The sequence below is a fragment of the Urocitellus parryii genome, unplaced genomic scaffold (assembly GCF_045843805.1).
Source record: "Urocitellus parryii isolate mUroPar1 unplaced genomic scaffold, mUroPar1.hap1 Scaffold_40, whole genome shotgun sequence".
In the NCBI taxonomy this organism is placed as follows: domain Eukaryota; kingdom Metazoa; phylum Chordata; class Mammalia; order Rodentia; family Sciuridae; genus Urocitellus; species Urocitellus parryii.
In genome coordinates this window covers 4533472-4550053 of record NW_027553586.1, presented here as the reverse complement: position 1 = coordinate 4550053, position 16582 = coordinate 4533472, and the positions used below count along the sequence as shown (strand labels likewise).

Sequence of the window (16582 nt, the reverse complement as noted above, 5' to 3'; positions counted from 1 at the left end):
CTCCTCCACTGAGGACTCTCCTATTTCTAAGGGAGTGTGTTAATACCTATCTCACCCTTTGAGGCCCTCAGAGGACAGAATACAACAGTCACTAATATGCCATTATGTAAAAATGTGAGTGTGCAACTGATGTGATTCTGCAATTTGTATTTGGGGTAAAAATGGGAGTTCATAACCCACTTGAGTCAAATGTATGAAAGATGATATATCATGAGCTTTGTAATGTTTTGAACAACCAATAAAAAAATAAAGACAGAAAAAAATATTTCTAATGGGCTGTTTGTCAAGTAGCACAGCCAGATCAGTTACAAATTAACAATATTGAAATTGTCCCTGGAGAGGACAAGGGTATAGGCTTTCCAGCATCTACTGGATTTTTGCTAGCATTTCTAAAAGATGTTTGAAAACCAGCCCAGCAGCATTTTACACATTAGGCTGTATTAGAGATCAAGGATGTCTAAGTGAAAAAGATTCTTAGTCCTTGGCACATGGCCCTTAGAAATTGCTCCCACCATTAGCACTGCCTCCAAATCAACTGAAATAGTTTCTTGCTTGTTATACATGCTACCAGAAAACATTTGTGAAGCATGGGGATAGAATGAGAAAGGGAAACCCAAGTTTACCCGTTTTGTTAAATTTTCTAGCCAAGAAATTGCTTGAGAAAACTACGCAGCCCTCTTGAATAAAAATGGCCTGCGGGTTATGGGAAAAAACAAACAAACTTAGAAGCAATTCAGACTTGGGAAGAAAACAAAGAAGACTTGTCTGAGTTCTGAATTTGATTGCAGTCTGACCCAGCTTTGTGAAAAGTTTCTACTGGGACATCTGAATGATTTGGTTTAAATATAGTACTGTAATATACTGTAATATACTGTTTGAGTACTGTTTATTGTACCATAGTGTTTTAGTAGAGAGGGAATCTTTAAAATGTGTGTTCTAGTAAGTATTAGGGTTTCTTAAGCAGAGTAACAAGCCATGTTCTTATAGCTATCATGAAACCCAGTTTATGTTATCAGCCAAGAGCCAGTCTCTGGGGTCCCCCTCATGGCGTTAAGTTTCACAGTAATTAATGCAGCTGCCAACAAAACCACTTAAGTATGAGGTCATATCATGAATGGGAGGAAAAATAATTTCTGTCTCATACTACTCTGGAAATCACTTATGGAGGTTTTTGAGACAATTGTTATGGTATAGATGTATGGTATCCACCAGAAGCTCATGTGTGAGACAAGGAAAGAGATTTGGAGGTGAAATTTAGGATTCTGAGAGCCTAATTAATGCATAAATGCAATGTTAGGAATTAACAGTGTGTTTGTTAACTGTAGGCAGGTAGGAAGTGGCTGAAGGAGATGCATCATTGAGGGCATGCCTTTGGGGTATGTATTTTGTCCATGGTGAGGGGAGTCTCTGCTTCCTGGTGTGATGTGCTGAGATGCTTCCTGTGCCACACACTTCCACATGATGTGCTGCTCCATCTCAGACCCCAAGCAATGGAATTGGCCATCTAAGGACTGAGGCTTTTGAAACTGTGAGCCACAAAATAAACTTTTCCTCCTGTAATTGTTGTTGGCAGGTCTTTTGGTCACAGCAGTGGAAAAAGCTGACTAAAACAGTAACCAATTGAGGCAGTTCTCTAGAAGTCTGCTCTGGCTCCCATTATCTCCTTGATTTATATTCTGTGCAGCCAGGACAGGTCACTGTCTTTGGAATGGGAGAACTAATTTTCCATTAAGCACCTTTTCTCTACTAAGTATCAAACTCAGCTCTTATAGTCATTATCTTGAATCTTCAATTCTTTTAAGAATCATTATTCCCTTGCTGAGAAGCAGATTTTTAATTTGAATCCATTCCATTTATTGATTCTTGATTTTACTTCCTTGCACTTTAGGAGTCTTGTTAAGGAAGTCAGATCCTAGGCTGACATGGTGAATGTTTGGGCCTATTTTTTTTTTCTTCTATTAGGCGCCTAAGTGTTTGATCCACTTTAAGTTGATTTTTGTGCAGGGTGAGAGATAGAGGTTTAATTTCACTTTGCTACATATGGATTTCCAGTTTTGCTAGCATCATTTGTTGAATAGGCTCTTTTCTCCAAAGAATGTTTTTGGCACCCTTGTCTAGTATGAGATAACCATATTTCTGTGGATTTGTCTCTTTGTCCTCTTTGCCCTCTATTTGTACCTCTATTGGTCTACAAGTCAGTTTTGATGCCAATACCATGCAGTTTTGATTACTATAGCTCTGTACTATAGTTTAAAATCTGGTATTGTGGTGCCTCCTGCTTCACTTCTCTTGCTAAGAATTTATGGTCTCTTATTTTTCCAAATAAATTTCATGAATATTTTGCTATTTCTATGAAGAATGTCATTGGGATTTTAATAGGAATTGCATTAAATCTGTATAATGCTTTTGGTAGTATGGCCATTTTGACAATATTAATTCTGCCTATCCAGGAGCATGGAAGACCTTTCCATCTTCTGAGGTTTTCTTCAATTTCTTTCTTTAGTGTTCTGTGGTTTTCATTGCAGAGGTCTTTCACCTCTTTTGTTAGATTAATTAACAGGGTGTTTTGTTTTGTTTTTTGAGGCTATTGTGAATGAATTAGTTTTCCTAATTTCTCTTTCAGTGGTTTCATCACTGATGTATAGAATGCATTTGATTTATATCCTGCTACTTTGTGAGGAGAGAGCCTTCAGATTGGGAAAAAAATATTTACCATATTGACTTTCAATAAAGCATTAATCTCTTGGATATATAAAGAACTCAAAAAACTTAACACCAAAAAAACCCCAAATAACCCAATCAATAAATGGGCTAAGGAACTGAACAGGCACTTCATAGAAGAAGAAATATAATTGATCAACAAATATATGAAAAAAAGTGTTTAACATCTCTAGCAATTAGAGAAAAGCAAATCATCTCACTCCTATCAGAATGGCAATCATCAAGAATACAGACAACAATAAATGTTGTCAAGGATGTGGTGAAAATGGTACACTTATACATTGCTGGTAGAACTGCAAATTGGTGAAACCATTTTGGAAAACAGTATGGAGGAGATTCCTCAGAAAACTGGGAATGAAATCACCATTTGTCCCAGCTATCCCACTCCTTGGTTTATACCCCAAAGACTTAAAATCAGCATACTATAGTAATGTAGCCACATCAATGTTTATAGCATCTCAATTCACAATAGCTAGACTATGGAACTAACCTAGATTACAGATGAATGGATAAAGAAAATGTGGTATATGTACTCAATGGAATATTACTCAGCTTTAAAGAAGAGTGAATTATGGCATTTGCCAGTAAATGGTTGGAGTTTGAAAATATCATGCTAAGCAAAATAAGCCAATCCCACAAAACCAAAGGCAAAATGTTTTCTCTAATATGAAGATGCTAATTCACAATAAGGTGGGGGGAACTAGGGAAGAATAGAGTCACCTTAGATTAGGTAGAGGGAAGTGATGCAAGGGAAGGAGAGGGGATGTGGGGATAGGAAAGATAGTAGAATGAAACAGACATTATTACTGTATGTATATATGTGACTGCATGTCCAATATGATTCTGCAACATGTACACTCAGAAAAAAGGGAAATTATATCCCATTTTATGTATGATATATCAAAATGCATAAATGCATTCTACTGTCATATATCACTAATTACAACAAATTTTAAAAAATTAAATTAAAAAAGAAAGAATCATTATTTTCTTTTTATCATGAGGCAGAAGAATCAGGCAAACCTGATTATAATCCTAGGGTTACATGACTCAACAGGCTGAAGTCTTTCCCTCAGACCATGCTACCATGGTGGTTTCTCATTAAACATTTTCTTAATAAAAATTCCATAATATTTTTTGACTTGTCAAATGTGACTTGGATTCATGTTTATGGCTCAAATGAAAAGAAAAATTAAATGGGATTATATTGAAGAATTGCAAACTAAGTCACAATGACAAAACCAGAATATCCATTTCCCTCCACTCATTTAAGTTCAAATGATAGCCAACTATTTATGCAAAGAAAAAAATGACAATGGATGCAAATAAATAATCACAAGAAAAAACATTCGTTTTCATCATTTTACATATAAATCTAAGCTAGAATCCAACTCTTGTTCTAATCAATTAAATTAAGCATAATTCGACACGCCCAACACACACACACCTACCTATTAAATATGCCTAATGTGGAATTCTCATAAATTATTCATTTTTTTGAAATGCTCTGAATTCTTATTTTTCATAATAAAAGCCTTTGGGACTTCCCTTGGAACAAATTACAAGCATTTCTGTATGCTTTAAGAGATGGTTGACATCTTTCTCTTATTGCCTGTCTTTATTAAATACATTCTTTAAAAACAGCTTTTATGGAATTTTATTTTTTTCTACCTTTATTTAGATATGATTGACAAAAGTGTGTATATTTAGGATTAAATTACAATGATGTTTTTACAACTATATATACCATAAAATGGTTATCATAAAAAGCTAATGTACATATCTATCACTTCACATAGCTACCTTATGCGTGTGTCAACATTATTCCCTTAGCAAATTTCAAGTATACACTATTATTAACTATGTTTCAAGAATATTAACTATAGTCACCATGTTTTACATAAGGTCTTTAATATTCATAAGAGGTCTGTGCTTTTTAACTAGTATCTCTCCTTTTCTTCCACCTCTAACTCATGGTAAACACCATTCTATTCTTTATTACTATGCCTTCTATTGGCAAAATGTAATATAGTACAGGGAAAATTGCCCAACACAAATGCATAGCTTAACTATTATAAGGCAAACACTCTTTTTTATTTACTTATATATGCCAGTGGAATGCATTACTGTTGTGGGCCACAGCCCAGTCGGGATGAGGCATGGCATTTTGCCAGAAGGGAGTGGTTGAGAGGTGACACCAGTGAGCCATTGAGATGATGATGGTTAAGTTAAGCTGTGTATTCAATTGTATATAGACTCCTGCTTTCCGCCTGGCAGCCCACTACTTTGGAGTTCTCGGTGGATTCCTGGGGAGTTTGCGTTGATTGGTGAAGTTCTGGTGGAGGGAGTTCCCGTTGGTGTATGGTGTCCCTGGGAGCCTCCACGTGGGTGGCATTTGGGGGAGTTCGGAAATAAAGTTTGTTCCTGCTTGAGTGGCTTGTGATTTGTGCCCAGCCAGACTGAGGCACATTACAATTCTAATTACACATATAAAGCACAGTTTTTCATATCTCTGGTTGTATACATAGTATATGCACACCAATTTGTGTCTTCATACCTGTTCTTTGGATAATAATGATCATCACATTCCACCATCATTAATTAACCCATGCCCTCTCCCTTTCCCTATAACCCCTCTGCCTTATCTAGAGTTCATCTATTCCTCCCATGCTCTCCCTCCCTACCCCACTATGAATCAGTCTCCTTATGTAAAAGAAAACATTTGGCATTTGTTTTTTGGGGAATGGCTAACTTCAATTAGCATCATCTTCTCTAACTCCTACAAAGGGCAAACACTCTTAAACACCATCCAGATCAAGAAGGGGAACATTGCCAGCCATCCCAAAACCCATCCATCTGTCCCTACCAAAACCAAACTTCATTTCTCTTCAAATGTAATGACTTTCCTGAATTTTGTGGTATTTGACACCTTCCTAATTTAGAGTATTATCACCCACATGTGCATCTCTCAGGACTACAGTTTAGTTTCCCTACTTTGTAATTTTTGTATCTTTTTCAATCCTTATAACTAGTTTAAGTAAATATGTTTACTGCTCAGCAGAAATCCTGAGTAAATTAATCTGTATTTATTTTGATTGTCTAAAGCCCATTCTCTTGCAAATTTCTCAGGAAGTTCTCATGGTAACAGCATTCCCTGACTCCTTACATGTTGACAGCAGTTTAAGGTCTGTCTTTATACTTGAATTCGGACTTGGCTAAATATAGAACTCTTGACTCACAGTGTCTTATGTCAGTATGGTTTATTGGTAATCTAATTTTATTTTCCTTTTGAGTAAATTGACATTTTTACCTGGATGATGAATAGACTTTTTTTTCTTTAAATTGTGTTTATCTTACAGACTATGTCTTTTTGATTGCTCTTAGGCAATTTATTTGTGCAGTTTCATTTTTTTTTAATTTCAAGAATCTTTTCTTGAATTGTAGTTCAGCATTTGTCCTCTTTTTAGCGATTATTCTGTTCTTTTCAGAACCCTTACTATGAATATATTAAGTCATCTCCTTTTCCTGTCCTCTTGTTACTCTTTCTTAGATCCATTTTATCTCTTTTTTGTTTTTGATATTTAAAATTTTCTCTTTTTTATCACATGGTTAAAAAGGCATTTGTACTAAAAAATCATAGGCTGGAGACCTGACTTTGGAGGTCGCAGTATCCCAGATTTTGCCATCTACCACCTTGAGAGGCCAATCAGACAGACAAAAGTGGTGGTGAAGAAAGAGAGAAATGTATTTAGTGTGGCCACAATGGGAAGAAACAGGAGAAGTAGCATTTTAAGCCCTGTCTTTGGAGTCCTGACAAAAGCTTCAGGATTGCATTGGGGAAGGAGAAAAGTAGGGGGCAAGAAATATGCAGAGTCCAGGAGTCGTGGTCACACTGTAGTCTGATTGATCATTATCTGAGGTCTGATTCTATGAGAACTTGTTGGCACCCAGGAAATTATCATTGCTTGAGGATGTTTCCTGTAATGAAATGAGTGCTCCCACTCTGTGTTCATCAGCTTTTCATCCCTGTGACCAAAACACCCGTTCAAAATAACTTAGAGGAGAAACAATTCATTTTAGCTCACATTGTCAGAGGTTCAATTCATGGTGGACTAACTCCTTAGCTCTGGGCCCAAGATGAGCCAGAACATCATGAAGGAAGGGTGGGATGGAAGAAAGCTGTTTCACTGGCCAGGAAGTAGAGTCAGGCTGCTGAGAAGCAGCTGCTGGGAAAAACAAGCCTACCAGGGCACATCTGCCGGGACCCAACTTCTCCAGCCATGCCCTACTTGCCTACAGTTACCACACAGTCAATCCTTTTATACTAGGATGGACTGATTAGGTTACAGCTCTCACAACCCAATCATTTTTACCTCCAAACATTCTTGCATTAACCCAGGAATGTTTATAGGACAGCTTACATCCAAACCATAACAAGTTTAGGAGGGGGAGAGAGCAGCCTTGTTTCCCATCATAGGGTGTAAGCCCAGAGGGCTTGCTATTCCCAAAATTTGAGATAAACTGGGAAGTATCTAGAAGAAGAACAAGTTAGAAAGGCAAAAATGGAGTTACTTGGGACAACATCTGGGTCCTCCTTCAGCCTTACCTATAATGCTTATTTGATCATACATTCCTACTTGTTTAGTCTTTGTTTAATGATTATTTGTCTTCTTTCCTGACTTTATCACCCTAATTTTAAGTCTTTGACTCTGATGTATGTTATTCTTAATATACTGTAACATTTCATTAAGGACTTTTGAATTCATTAGAAGTCGTGATAAGTAGAAAACAGAAATTGAAAAACTAAAATATTTACCATCTTCTGAGGTGTGTGGCCTTGTGACATATACGTCAGTAAATATGCTATTTTGTTACTTGTTTGTTTTATTCTTAAAATATTTTTATTTTAAGGCTTTATTACATTTGGTTCTTAATTTTACATGAAATTAGTTTTCTTTTGTTTTTTTTTTACTATTAAAGGGAGATATGATTCAGAAACTTTTTTAAAACCTATGATTTTAAGCTCTTTTTCAAAACTACAGCTGATAACTTTCTGAGACCTGATTTCCTCTCCTTCGTGTTTATCTGGACCTTCTTTTTGTTTCATCTTTATTGACAATGCATTGCTCAATTTGGAGGGGTTCCCCCTCCTCAGAAAAAAAGACTTGCTATGAAAAAGAGGTTTGTCTGGTTCGTTTCTAGAATTCACAAGGCCCAGATTACACTGATCCCTAACCCTGGACCTCCCATACTCAGCTTTACTGGAATGTAGAAATCCTCCTCACCCCACCTCAATGCATTTACTTACCATCCTCAAATTGTTCTACTGAACTTACTAATGAATATCTGTGAGTGAGATGAGAATGTTTTAGATATATCATGTACCCCAGTGCTTCCTTCTGTTTCTTCTTGCATCATTGCTGATCTCACTTAGGTCTTGTGACTTTGGAAGGTTTATCTCTATCCACTTTAATTTTGGGTTTATGGGAGTATCTTGTCACCTAATTTTGGTTTAGATATTGTTCATGAGTTTTACATTTTTCATTCTAAATATTCTGCAGGAGGAATTCAGAGAGATGTAAAAAAAAAAGTATATCACTCTCATAACTCCAGAATCCTTCTTCTTTTCATCAAATCTTTATTTCATGGAGATTTCAACATTCATTTAATGGGTTGAATCAAGCAACACTAAACATCAGAAACGTTATTTTTGTGTTTGTACCTTTTATTTGAGGATACTAACTCTCAACCTAAAATTGTATAAAGCTGTTATTTTTCTGATATGAATCAATCTAAAATATTATCTCTAATATAAGTAGAACTGGAACATTTTAAAACAGGACTCTAGAAATTTTGCCATGTACTGATATAAAAACAACAACAACAACAAAAATCTAAAATACTTCCTTAGAATGAAGACAATAACAATTATTGATATAAGAAATTATCTGTGACTTCCATATACTCAAAATATATCATTTACTAAGATTATAGTTTATAAACAATCAGTAAAATAATGTAAAATAATGCAATTTACAATTATAGCATGTATGACTTCAATCAACACTTTTTGGCAGTGGGTTAAATACTACCAGATAAAGAAAATGTTTGAACCCAATTCCCCTAAAGTAATGAGTTGTTTTGTAAGATTTTATAGCACAACAAAGGAAACAGAAATTTGAATAGAAGCCAAGAATAGTCATAGAACAAACTCTGACCATACTTTATTGGACTTCTCTCATTTGCTTTCATAGGCAGTGGGCCTTCCTACTTTCTATTTCTCCTGCGGAGGTAAATCTACTCCATCTTCAGAACGCCATTTATTCTTTATTTCTTCACTCATATAACACTTAGTTCTTTAGCTTGGGAATATAAATTACATCAAATTGTCTTCCAAGTAGATTTCCAAGTAATTTCTGGATATTGCGATCACTGTGTCTCTTCTATTTATTTCTGGATCCCCAGTTTCTAGCTCATTGTAGGTGTATAATAATTGATAATGGAAAAAAATAGATACCTGGAGCTCTGGTGAATGACTGACTATATCTGGAAGTTCAGATGCGAATGTTAAAAATATAATCTGCAATATAATATTTCTTTCCACATGTAGCTTTAAAATTATTTTTTAAACTTTAGCCAGAGAATCATTATCCATTTTGAAATTTTAAAATAGCATATGGGCATTCTATTTTGGATCCAATGGAATAGCAATGTTCAAAATAAGGAATCTTGCAAAATTTGATAAGAGTTTGCAGTAGGTTCATTGGAGGTTGTGTTTGCTGGTAATAATAAATCCAGGTTTGCACAGATAGAGCATCTTGTCACATAAAATTTGTTACAAAAAAGTTTACAAATTAATTCAACATGATTTTCCAAGTGCAAACTATAAGCAAAAGACTGTAAAAAGATATAAAGAACAAATCCAGTAAAAACAATATTAAAATATTCCAGAAGCACTAAAGAATTCAAATTTGTCCCAAAACATTATTGATATTATGAATATCTATGACCAGACATCTGTGTTTGGGTAAATCTAGTAGATTAGCATTCAAGACAACCCAACAACATATTCTCTCAAAGTCAATAAAGTACAAGAGGATTTAATAGAATTCTTGAAGAAATAAATGCCACTAAAAAACCATAAGCAAATGTTTTAATAAAATGTTTGGAATGACAAGAACCACTTAGGCATCTTTAGTTAAAGCAGGAATACTTGCAAATAAAACATGCAATTACCACATTAGCACAATAGCAACCAAGTCTATACCACTGGATTATAATTTCATATTGAGTTTTTTCTTCAGTTTTAAAACTGCTCTAATAATGGCAATTCTCAGTCATCTTCTTGGGATCTTGCTTTACCTAGAACAACATCCCTATGATTAATAAAAAAGAGTGGAGGTGGACTGAAGCAAAACCATCATCACTTTTGTAAAGAAAGTCTGAATAGTCATTTTCTGCTGATATTGTCAACAGCATTGTCAACTTAGTCAAAAGATATTATACATTTTATAATTTGATGAAGTTATGTTTTTGATCTCTTTAAATCCTTTGCTTACATGTTGGTAATTCTAAAAATGCCAATGTTGACAACAGTCTGGAGCTGTGTTTTATGTGGCCTATAGAATTACATGAACCTCATAGAGAACATGTATTTTTTGGCTACAGTCACTGCAATATAATGGATTCCCTGACTCCTACTTAAAATGGGTTGCAACTGGCTTTATATACACCTCTTTCCCTCCACTTAGTCTCATTATAGTTTATGGCCACATATGGATGGCCATTTGATCTTCGGTGAAACATATACTAAGTTATCCTTTCTAATTTTAAATGAGAAAAGCAGAACAAAACAGCCAGTTTCATTCTCAGACCTGGATAACAGGGAAGAAGTCCTACTTTTGCTCATTAAGAAAAATTGTTCCATATGTGGGAGGACATTTTAGGTTGTGTCCCTGGAAGAAAAAGGAGGAAGGTGTCAACTTGACTGTTTTATCCTTTCCCACCCTCCTGTGGTCATCCTTAACCTACCCTTACCCTTTACCCTAGGAGAATGAAGGCTCAGAAAAGTCACCCTGTGCCCCTTCTTATGCTCATTCTGTCAATATTTATTGGTCCCCTGTTTTAGCATAGGGACTGGATTAGGTAACAGGAGAAGAGCAAAACTTGGTTTTGCACTTAGTGAATTTAAAACCCAGAAAACAAAGCAGAATTATGTTATTATACATCAAAATATAATCAGAGTGATAACTCTTTTACAATTGAAACTATTGTCACAAAACACCAAACAACTTCAATTCCAATAAATGAGTCAAATAAACATACATGAAGAATCCCAAGAAGTGAGAGGTAAATGTTAAGTAAACAGGAAATGAAAAAAGGCAGAAAGTTCTAAAGAGCATCTCTTATGTTTCAAACATAGACCTTGTCTATTTGCTGTAGCAGCCCTTTGAAGTTTGTAACTATTTTACTATACAAATATATAAACTGAAGTTCAGAAATTATAAATTGTCTAAGACAATTTGAAGCTAGTCCAGGTTAAATTTTAAAACTGAGTTTCTAGAATCTAGACTATGAAGCAGTTGGCACTTAAGCTGTGCTTTGACTAGTGGGTCTAGGTAGATAGGAAATTAAGAAAAGAAAAGGCAGCAAAGCTTAAGGCAAGCAGTGAAATGAGATCAACAGGATCAGAACAGAAAACTCAACTATGGCAGTAGTTGACAAGCCTAGAACTTGCACTGGATGTTTGAATTCTGGAGAATCAATACGAACTCTGACAGGAAAAGGCAGAGTGAACATGCAGGGCTAAGGAGATTTGCCAGGTTGTAGGATATAGGTGGAATACTAGGCAAAGGGACCTGCCCCTGGGTGACATGCACCAAAACCAAGAGGAACATGTGTCCATCTGTGAATGAAATTTTGTTTTTTGTTTTTGTTTTTGTTTTTGTTTAGTTCTGGGGATTGAACTCAGGGGTTCTCAACCACTGAGCCACATCCCCAACACTGTTTTGTATTTATTTAGAGGTGAGGTCTCCCTGAGTTGTTCAGTGCCATGCTTTTTACTGAGGCTGGCTTTGAACTTGAGATTCTCCTATCTCAGCTTCTGGAGCTGCTAGGATTATAGGCATGCACCACTGCGCTTGGCCTGAATAAAGAATTTTATATATATATATATATATATATATATATATATATATATATATATATGACAGTGGAATGTATTACAATTCTTATTATACATATAAAGCACAATTTCTCATATCTCTGGTGAATAAATAATTTTTTAAAGCACCAAAAAGTCATTTAAATTACGTGAATCAAATTTCCTATGATAGGATGTTCTTGATTTCTGTCTTCTGTAACTCTGCAAAAAGTACAAGAATAGAAATGGATTTCCCCAACCTGATGGTGTGTTTTTACAGAGTCAGTCTCAGTAAATGGACCACTCTCTATCTGGTTCCTCAAATTGAAAACCTAAGCATCATTCTGGACTCCATTTCCCTCTCATCCTACCTCCAATTTGTAAAAGAACCTGATTAATTCTAACTTCAAAATTCAAACCTGGCCATTCTTTCCTATGATGGCTTCTACTCTAGTCTTGGTCACCATTATCTCTTTTTTGGCAGCTTTTTCCCAGTACCATCTACTTACCCCTCAACAACAAAGCAGCTCTGTAAAACAGCTACTCAGTATAATTTTCACAGTGGAGAAACTCGGAGTCTTCCATCACAAATTCTTAGCCTAGTCTACCAGCCCTTCAGGATCTGGCTTCCCCCGTGCTTCTGATGAATTTCCCCCTCCTGATTCCCTGGCAGCTCTGCTGCAGCCACACTCTCCTTGTTCTCCCATAGACATGCCAGGCACTTTCCAAACTCAGCTCCTTTTCACTTAGGGTCCCTCCACCTAACATACAGCTCCCAGGATTTCACATTTCTCCGTCTCTTAATATATTTGGGTTTCTGCATTAAAAAAATGTCAATTATTCACCATGTACTTACCAAAGCATCATCTCTGCAACCCCCTATAACCACATCTTCTCTTTACCTTCGCTTAATTTCTTTTTTAAAATTTTTATTTATTATTATTTTTTAGTCATACATGACAGTAGAATGCATTTTGATATATAATACATACATGGAATATACATACATTAATCATATTGTTTATTCTATTCTGCTGTCCTTCCTATCCTCCCTACTCCTCCTCTCCTCTCCCATCATTTCTCTCTATCCAATCTAGTGTGACACACTTTTTTTTTTCTTTTTCTCATTACAACATCATATATGTATTCTGTATAACAATGAGGTTCTCCTTCCATCTTCTGTGCAACACCCCTTCTTCCTCTTTTTCCCTCCCACCTCTCTTCCCTATTTAGTGGTAATCTTCTTCTCATGCTCTTCCTCCCTATCCTATTTTGAGTCACCCCCCCTTATATCAGAGAAGACACCCGGCATTTGTTTTTTAGGGATTGGCTAACTTCACTTAGCATAATCTGCTCTAATGCCATCCATTTTGGCTTACTTTCTTTATAGTGCTTATCTCTAAAATTTTGTAATTATATATTTGTCTTTTTTCTTCCTTAAGGTGCCTCTCTCTCTCTCTCTCTCTCTCTCTCTCTCTCTCTCTCGTAGTACTGTGGATTAAACCCAGGAGTGTTCTCATACTGGGTTACATCCCAATCCTTCTTTATTTTTTTATTCTGAGACAGGGTCTTTCCAAGTTACCCAGGCTTACCTTGAACTTGTGATCCTCAAGTCACTGAGATTACAGGTGTGCAGGATTGTACCTGCCTTGTGCTATCGCTAATGCAGAATCCATGCCAGGAATAGCATAGCTGTTAAATATATTTATTCAAAAATGATTTGATGACTACAAACATAAGTTAATAAGTAGACATTATACAGAAATAAAATGGCATATGTATGTAGCAACTCTTTTAAAGCTATCTTTTAAAACACAGCTTCCTCCCAAGTACCCATTGTCTCAATCTTCAAAGAGAAACACCTTGCAAAGTCTGAACAATGATTTACTTCTCTTACCACAAAATTGCAAGTAACCCTTGGTTATTTTTATAATTTCCTAGTTTTTATACTTTTAAGACTATGCATTTTTTTCTTAATTTGTGACTATTCTGTGACATTTAGTACATTCACAATTTTATGAAACATTACCTCAATTTAGTTTTAATACGTTATCAATAATGTTACATTTTAAAGAACTTATTGTCCAATTTGGCATGGTAGGAAGCAAACTGATTACATTGCAAATATTAAATAAAGAGATGGCATTGAGTTTTTATCTAATCATATTTATATAAGACATTATATAGTGTCACCAAACAGCAGGTTAAAGAAAAGCAGATATTTTTTAAAGTAATCCACCTGATAAATAAAAATAAATTATCAGTTTGTTACTTCATAATTTGGAACCTGCATTAATTAGTGAATATAGCCATTGAGCATAAATGTGTACAAACATCACAAAAAGGAATACAGACATTACAACTTTTAGAATCCAACTGCCAATTCTTCAGGAACACAGAAGACAGGAAAAACGGTCAAATATCACCTTGGGTGTGCAGCCAGCAAAGTCCAGACAGGGGCACTCTATAGGGTCAAATTCCCTTTGATCTTCAAACAATAAATTGGAAGAACAGCTTGCAAGGAAAAGTTGTAGATTAAGGGATTTAAAATGTATAACAGTTGTTTTCTGAGCATGCTTAAGCTGTGTTGAGAGATGCACATATTGGAGATAAAAAAGTGCAAAGAAATTGCAACAATAGAAGTCACAGCTGTGGTTACCTTGGAGAAGAGAGAAGGAATTGTAACTGGGTCAGGGTGTCTGTAAGAGCTTGGTGCTGGGACAGCTGAATATCCACATGCAAGAGAACAAAGCTGGACTCTGCTTCACATCATCTACAAAAATTAACTCAAAATGAATCCATAACAGAAATATAAGACTTAAAATCATAAAAATCTTAGAGGAAAATCTCCATGACACCAAATAGGCAATGAATTCACAGATACAACATCAAAAACAAAAGCAACAACAAGAATAGAAAAATTGAGTTTCATCACATTTTAAAGCTTTGGGGCATCAAAGGACATTAGTAAAAAAAAATAAAAATCGCCCACAGAAGAGGTGAAAATATTCACAAATCACATGTATGATAGGATTCAATATCCAGCCTATATAAAGAACTCTTACAACTAAATAAAAAGTTCAATTAAAAAATGAGCAAAGGGCTGGGCATGTTTGCACATACCTATAATCCCAGGTGAGACAAGAGGATCACAAGTTTGAGGCCAGCCTGGGCAACTCGGTGACACCTTGTTTTAAAATAGGAAATGAAAAGGGCTAGGGATGTAGCTCAGTGTCAAAGTGCCCCAAGACTCAATCCCCAGTACCAAAATAAATGCAAAGACTTGAATAAACAGCTCTACAAAAGGCCTAGAAGTACATGAAAAGATATTCACCATGTTTACTCATCAGGAAAAAGCAAATGAAAACCACAATGAGATGCAATTTCACACCCATTAGAAAGATTATAATAAGTTTTTATCCTCTGATTCTGGGGATTGAAACTAAGAGTGCTTTACTACTGAGCTACATCCCAGTTCTATTTGTTTATTCATTCATTCATTCACTCATTCATTCATTTTTTTAAATAGAGAGAGAGGAGGGAGAAAGAGAAAGAATTTTTTAAATATTTATTATTTAGTTTTTGGCAGACACAACATATTTGTTTGTATATGGTGCTGAGGATCGATCCCAGGCCGCACACATGCCAGGCGAGCACTTGAGCCACATCCCCAGCCCTCATTCATTCATTTTTAACTTTGAGATGGTGTTTCACTAAGTGACTAAGTATCTCACTAAGTGGCTGAGGCTGATGTCAAACTCTCCATCCTCCTGCCTTAGCCTCACAAGTTACTGGGATTTCAGGTGGGTACCACCATGCCTGACAATAATTTTTTTTAAATAAAGAGAATAAACAGTATAGGTGAAGATGTAGATAAAATGAGACTCTCACACATTGCTATTTGGAATATAAAAATGATATGAATGCTATGAAGAACAATTTGGCAGTTCCTCAAACTGTTAAGCACTGAATTATGATATGACCTCAGAATTCTGTTCTTATATACATATCCAAAAAATTGAAAACTCAAATAAGTATTTGCATATACATGATCTGTGCTCCATTAGCACTATTTAAAATAACTAGAAAGGAGAAGCAGCCCAAATATCCATCAGTAAGTGTATGGATAAACAAATTGTAATTATCTGTACAATAATGTATTAAGTCATAAACAGAAATTATATGCTAATACATTGTACAATTTGAGAAATCTGGAAAATATGCTAAGTGAAAGAAGTCAGACATATCACATACTATATTATTCCATATATATTAAGTATTAAAAATAAGTATAAACTGAAAAAGCAGATTAATGGCTGCCAAGGACTTTGGCAAGTGCAAGACAAAATTGATACAAACAATGTGGCTTACACAACTGGGAAGCTAAGCTTTCACACAGATTATCCAACCCTCCACCATCCACCTGGGGTAAGGTGAGCTTCAACATTATCCACAAAGAAGGCCAAGGACCAAATCCTCCTATATTTTGAGTGTATAAGATTACATATTTCACCAGCTAATTTGTCATATGTATTTTTTCTTCAAACACAATCCAAACACAACATTTATGTGCCTGAGTTCTGAATATCAGAATTGCTGAGGGATAAGACATTTTCATGAATCGTTTAAAAAAATATTTATTTGTTCTTCCTGGAAATAATTATTGGCACTTTTTGCTTTGCCATGACAGATTTTTTTTAAGAGAGTAGTATAACCTGG

At 35.4% G+C, this 16582-nt stretch overlaps 1 protein-coding gene across 1 annotated transcript in view; it reads left to right on the top strand.

The window, feature by feature from the left end:
- The window catches only part of LOC144252323 (gamma-butyrobetaine dioxygenase-like), a 36325-nt gene extending 20025 nt beyond the window's left edge, over window positions 1–16300 (top strand). Inside the window, exon 4 of the mRNA XM_077794724.1 lies at window positions 16141–16300. Within this exon, the coding sequence (XP_077650850.1) occupies window positions 16141–16300 (160 nt within the window). The remainder of the gene's footprint in view (window positions 1–16140) is intronic.
- Window positions 16301–16582: the final 282 nt, after the last annotated feature.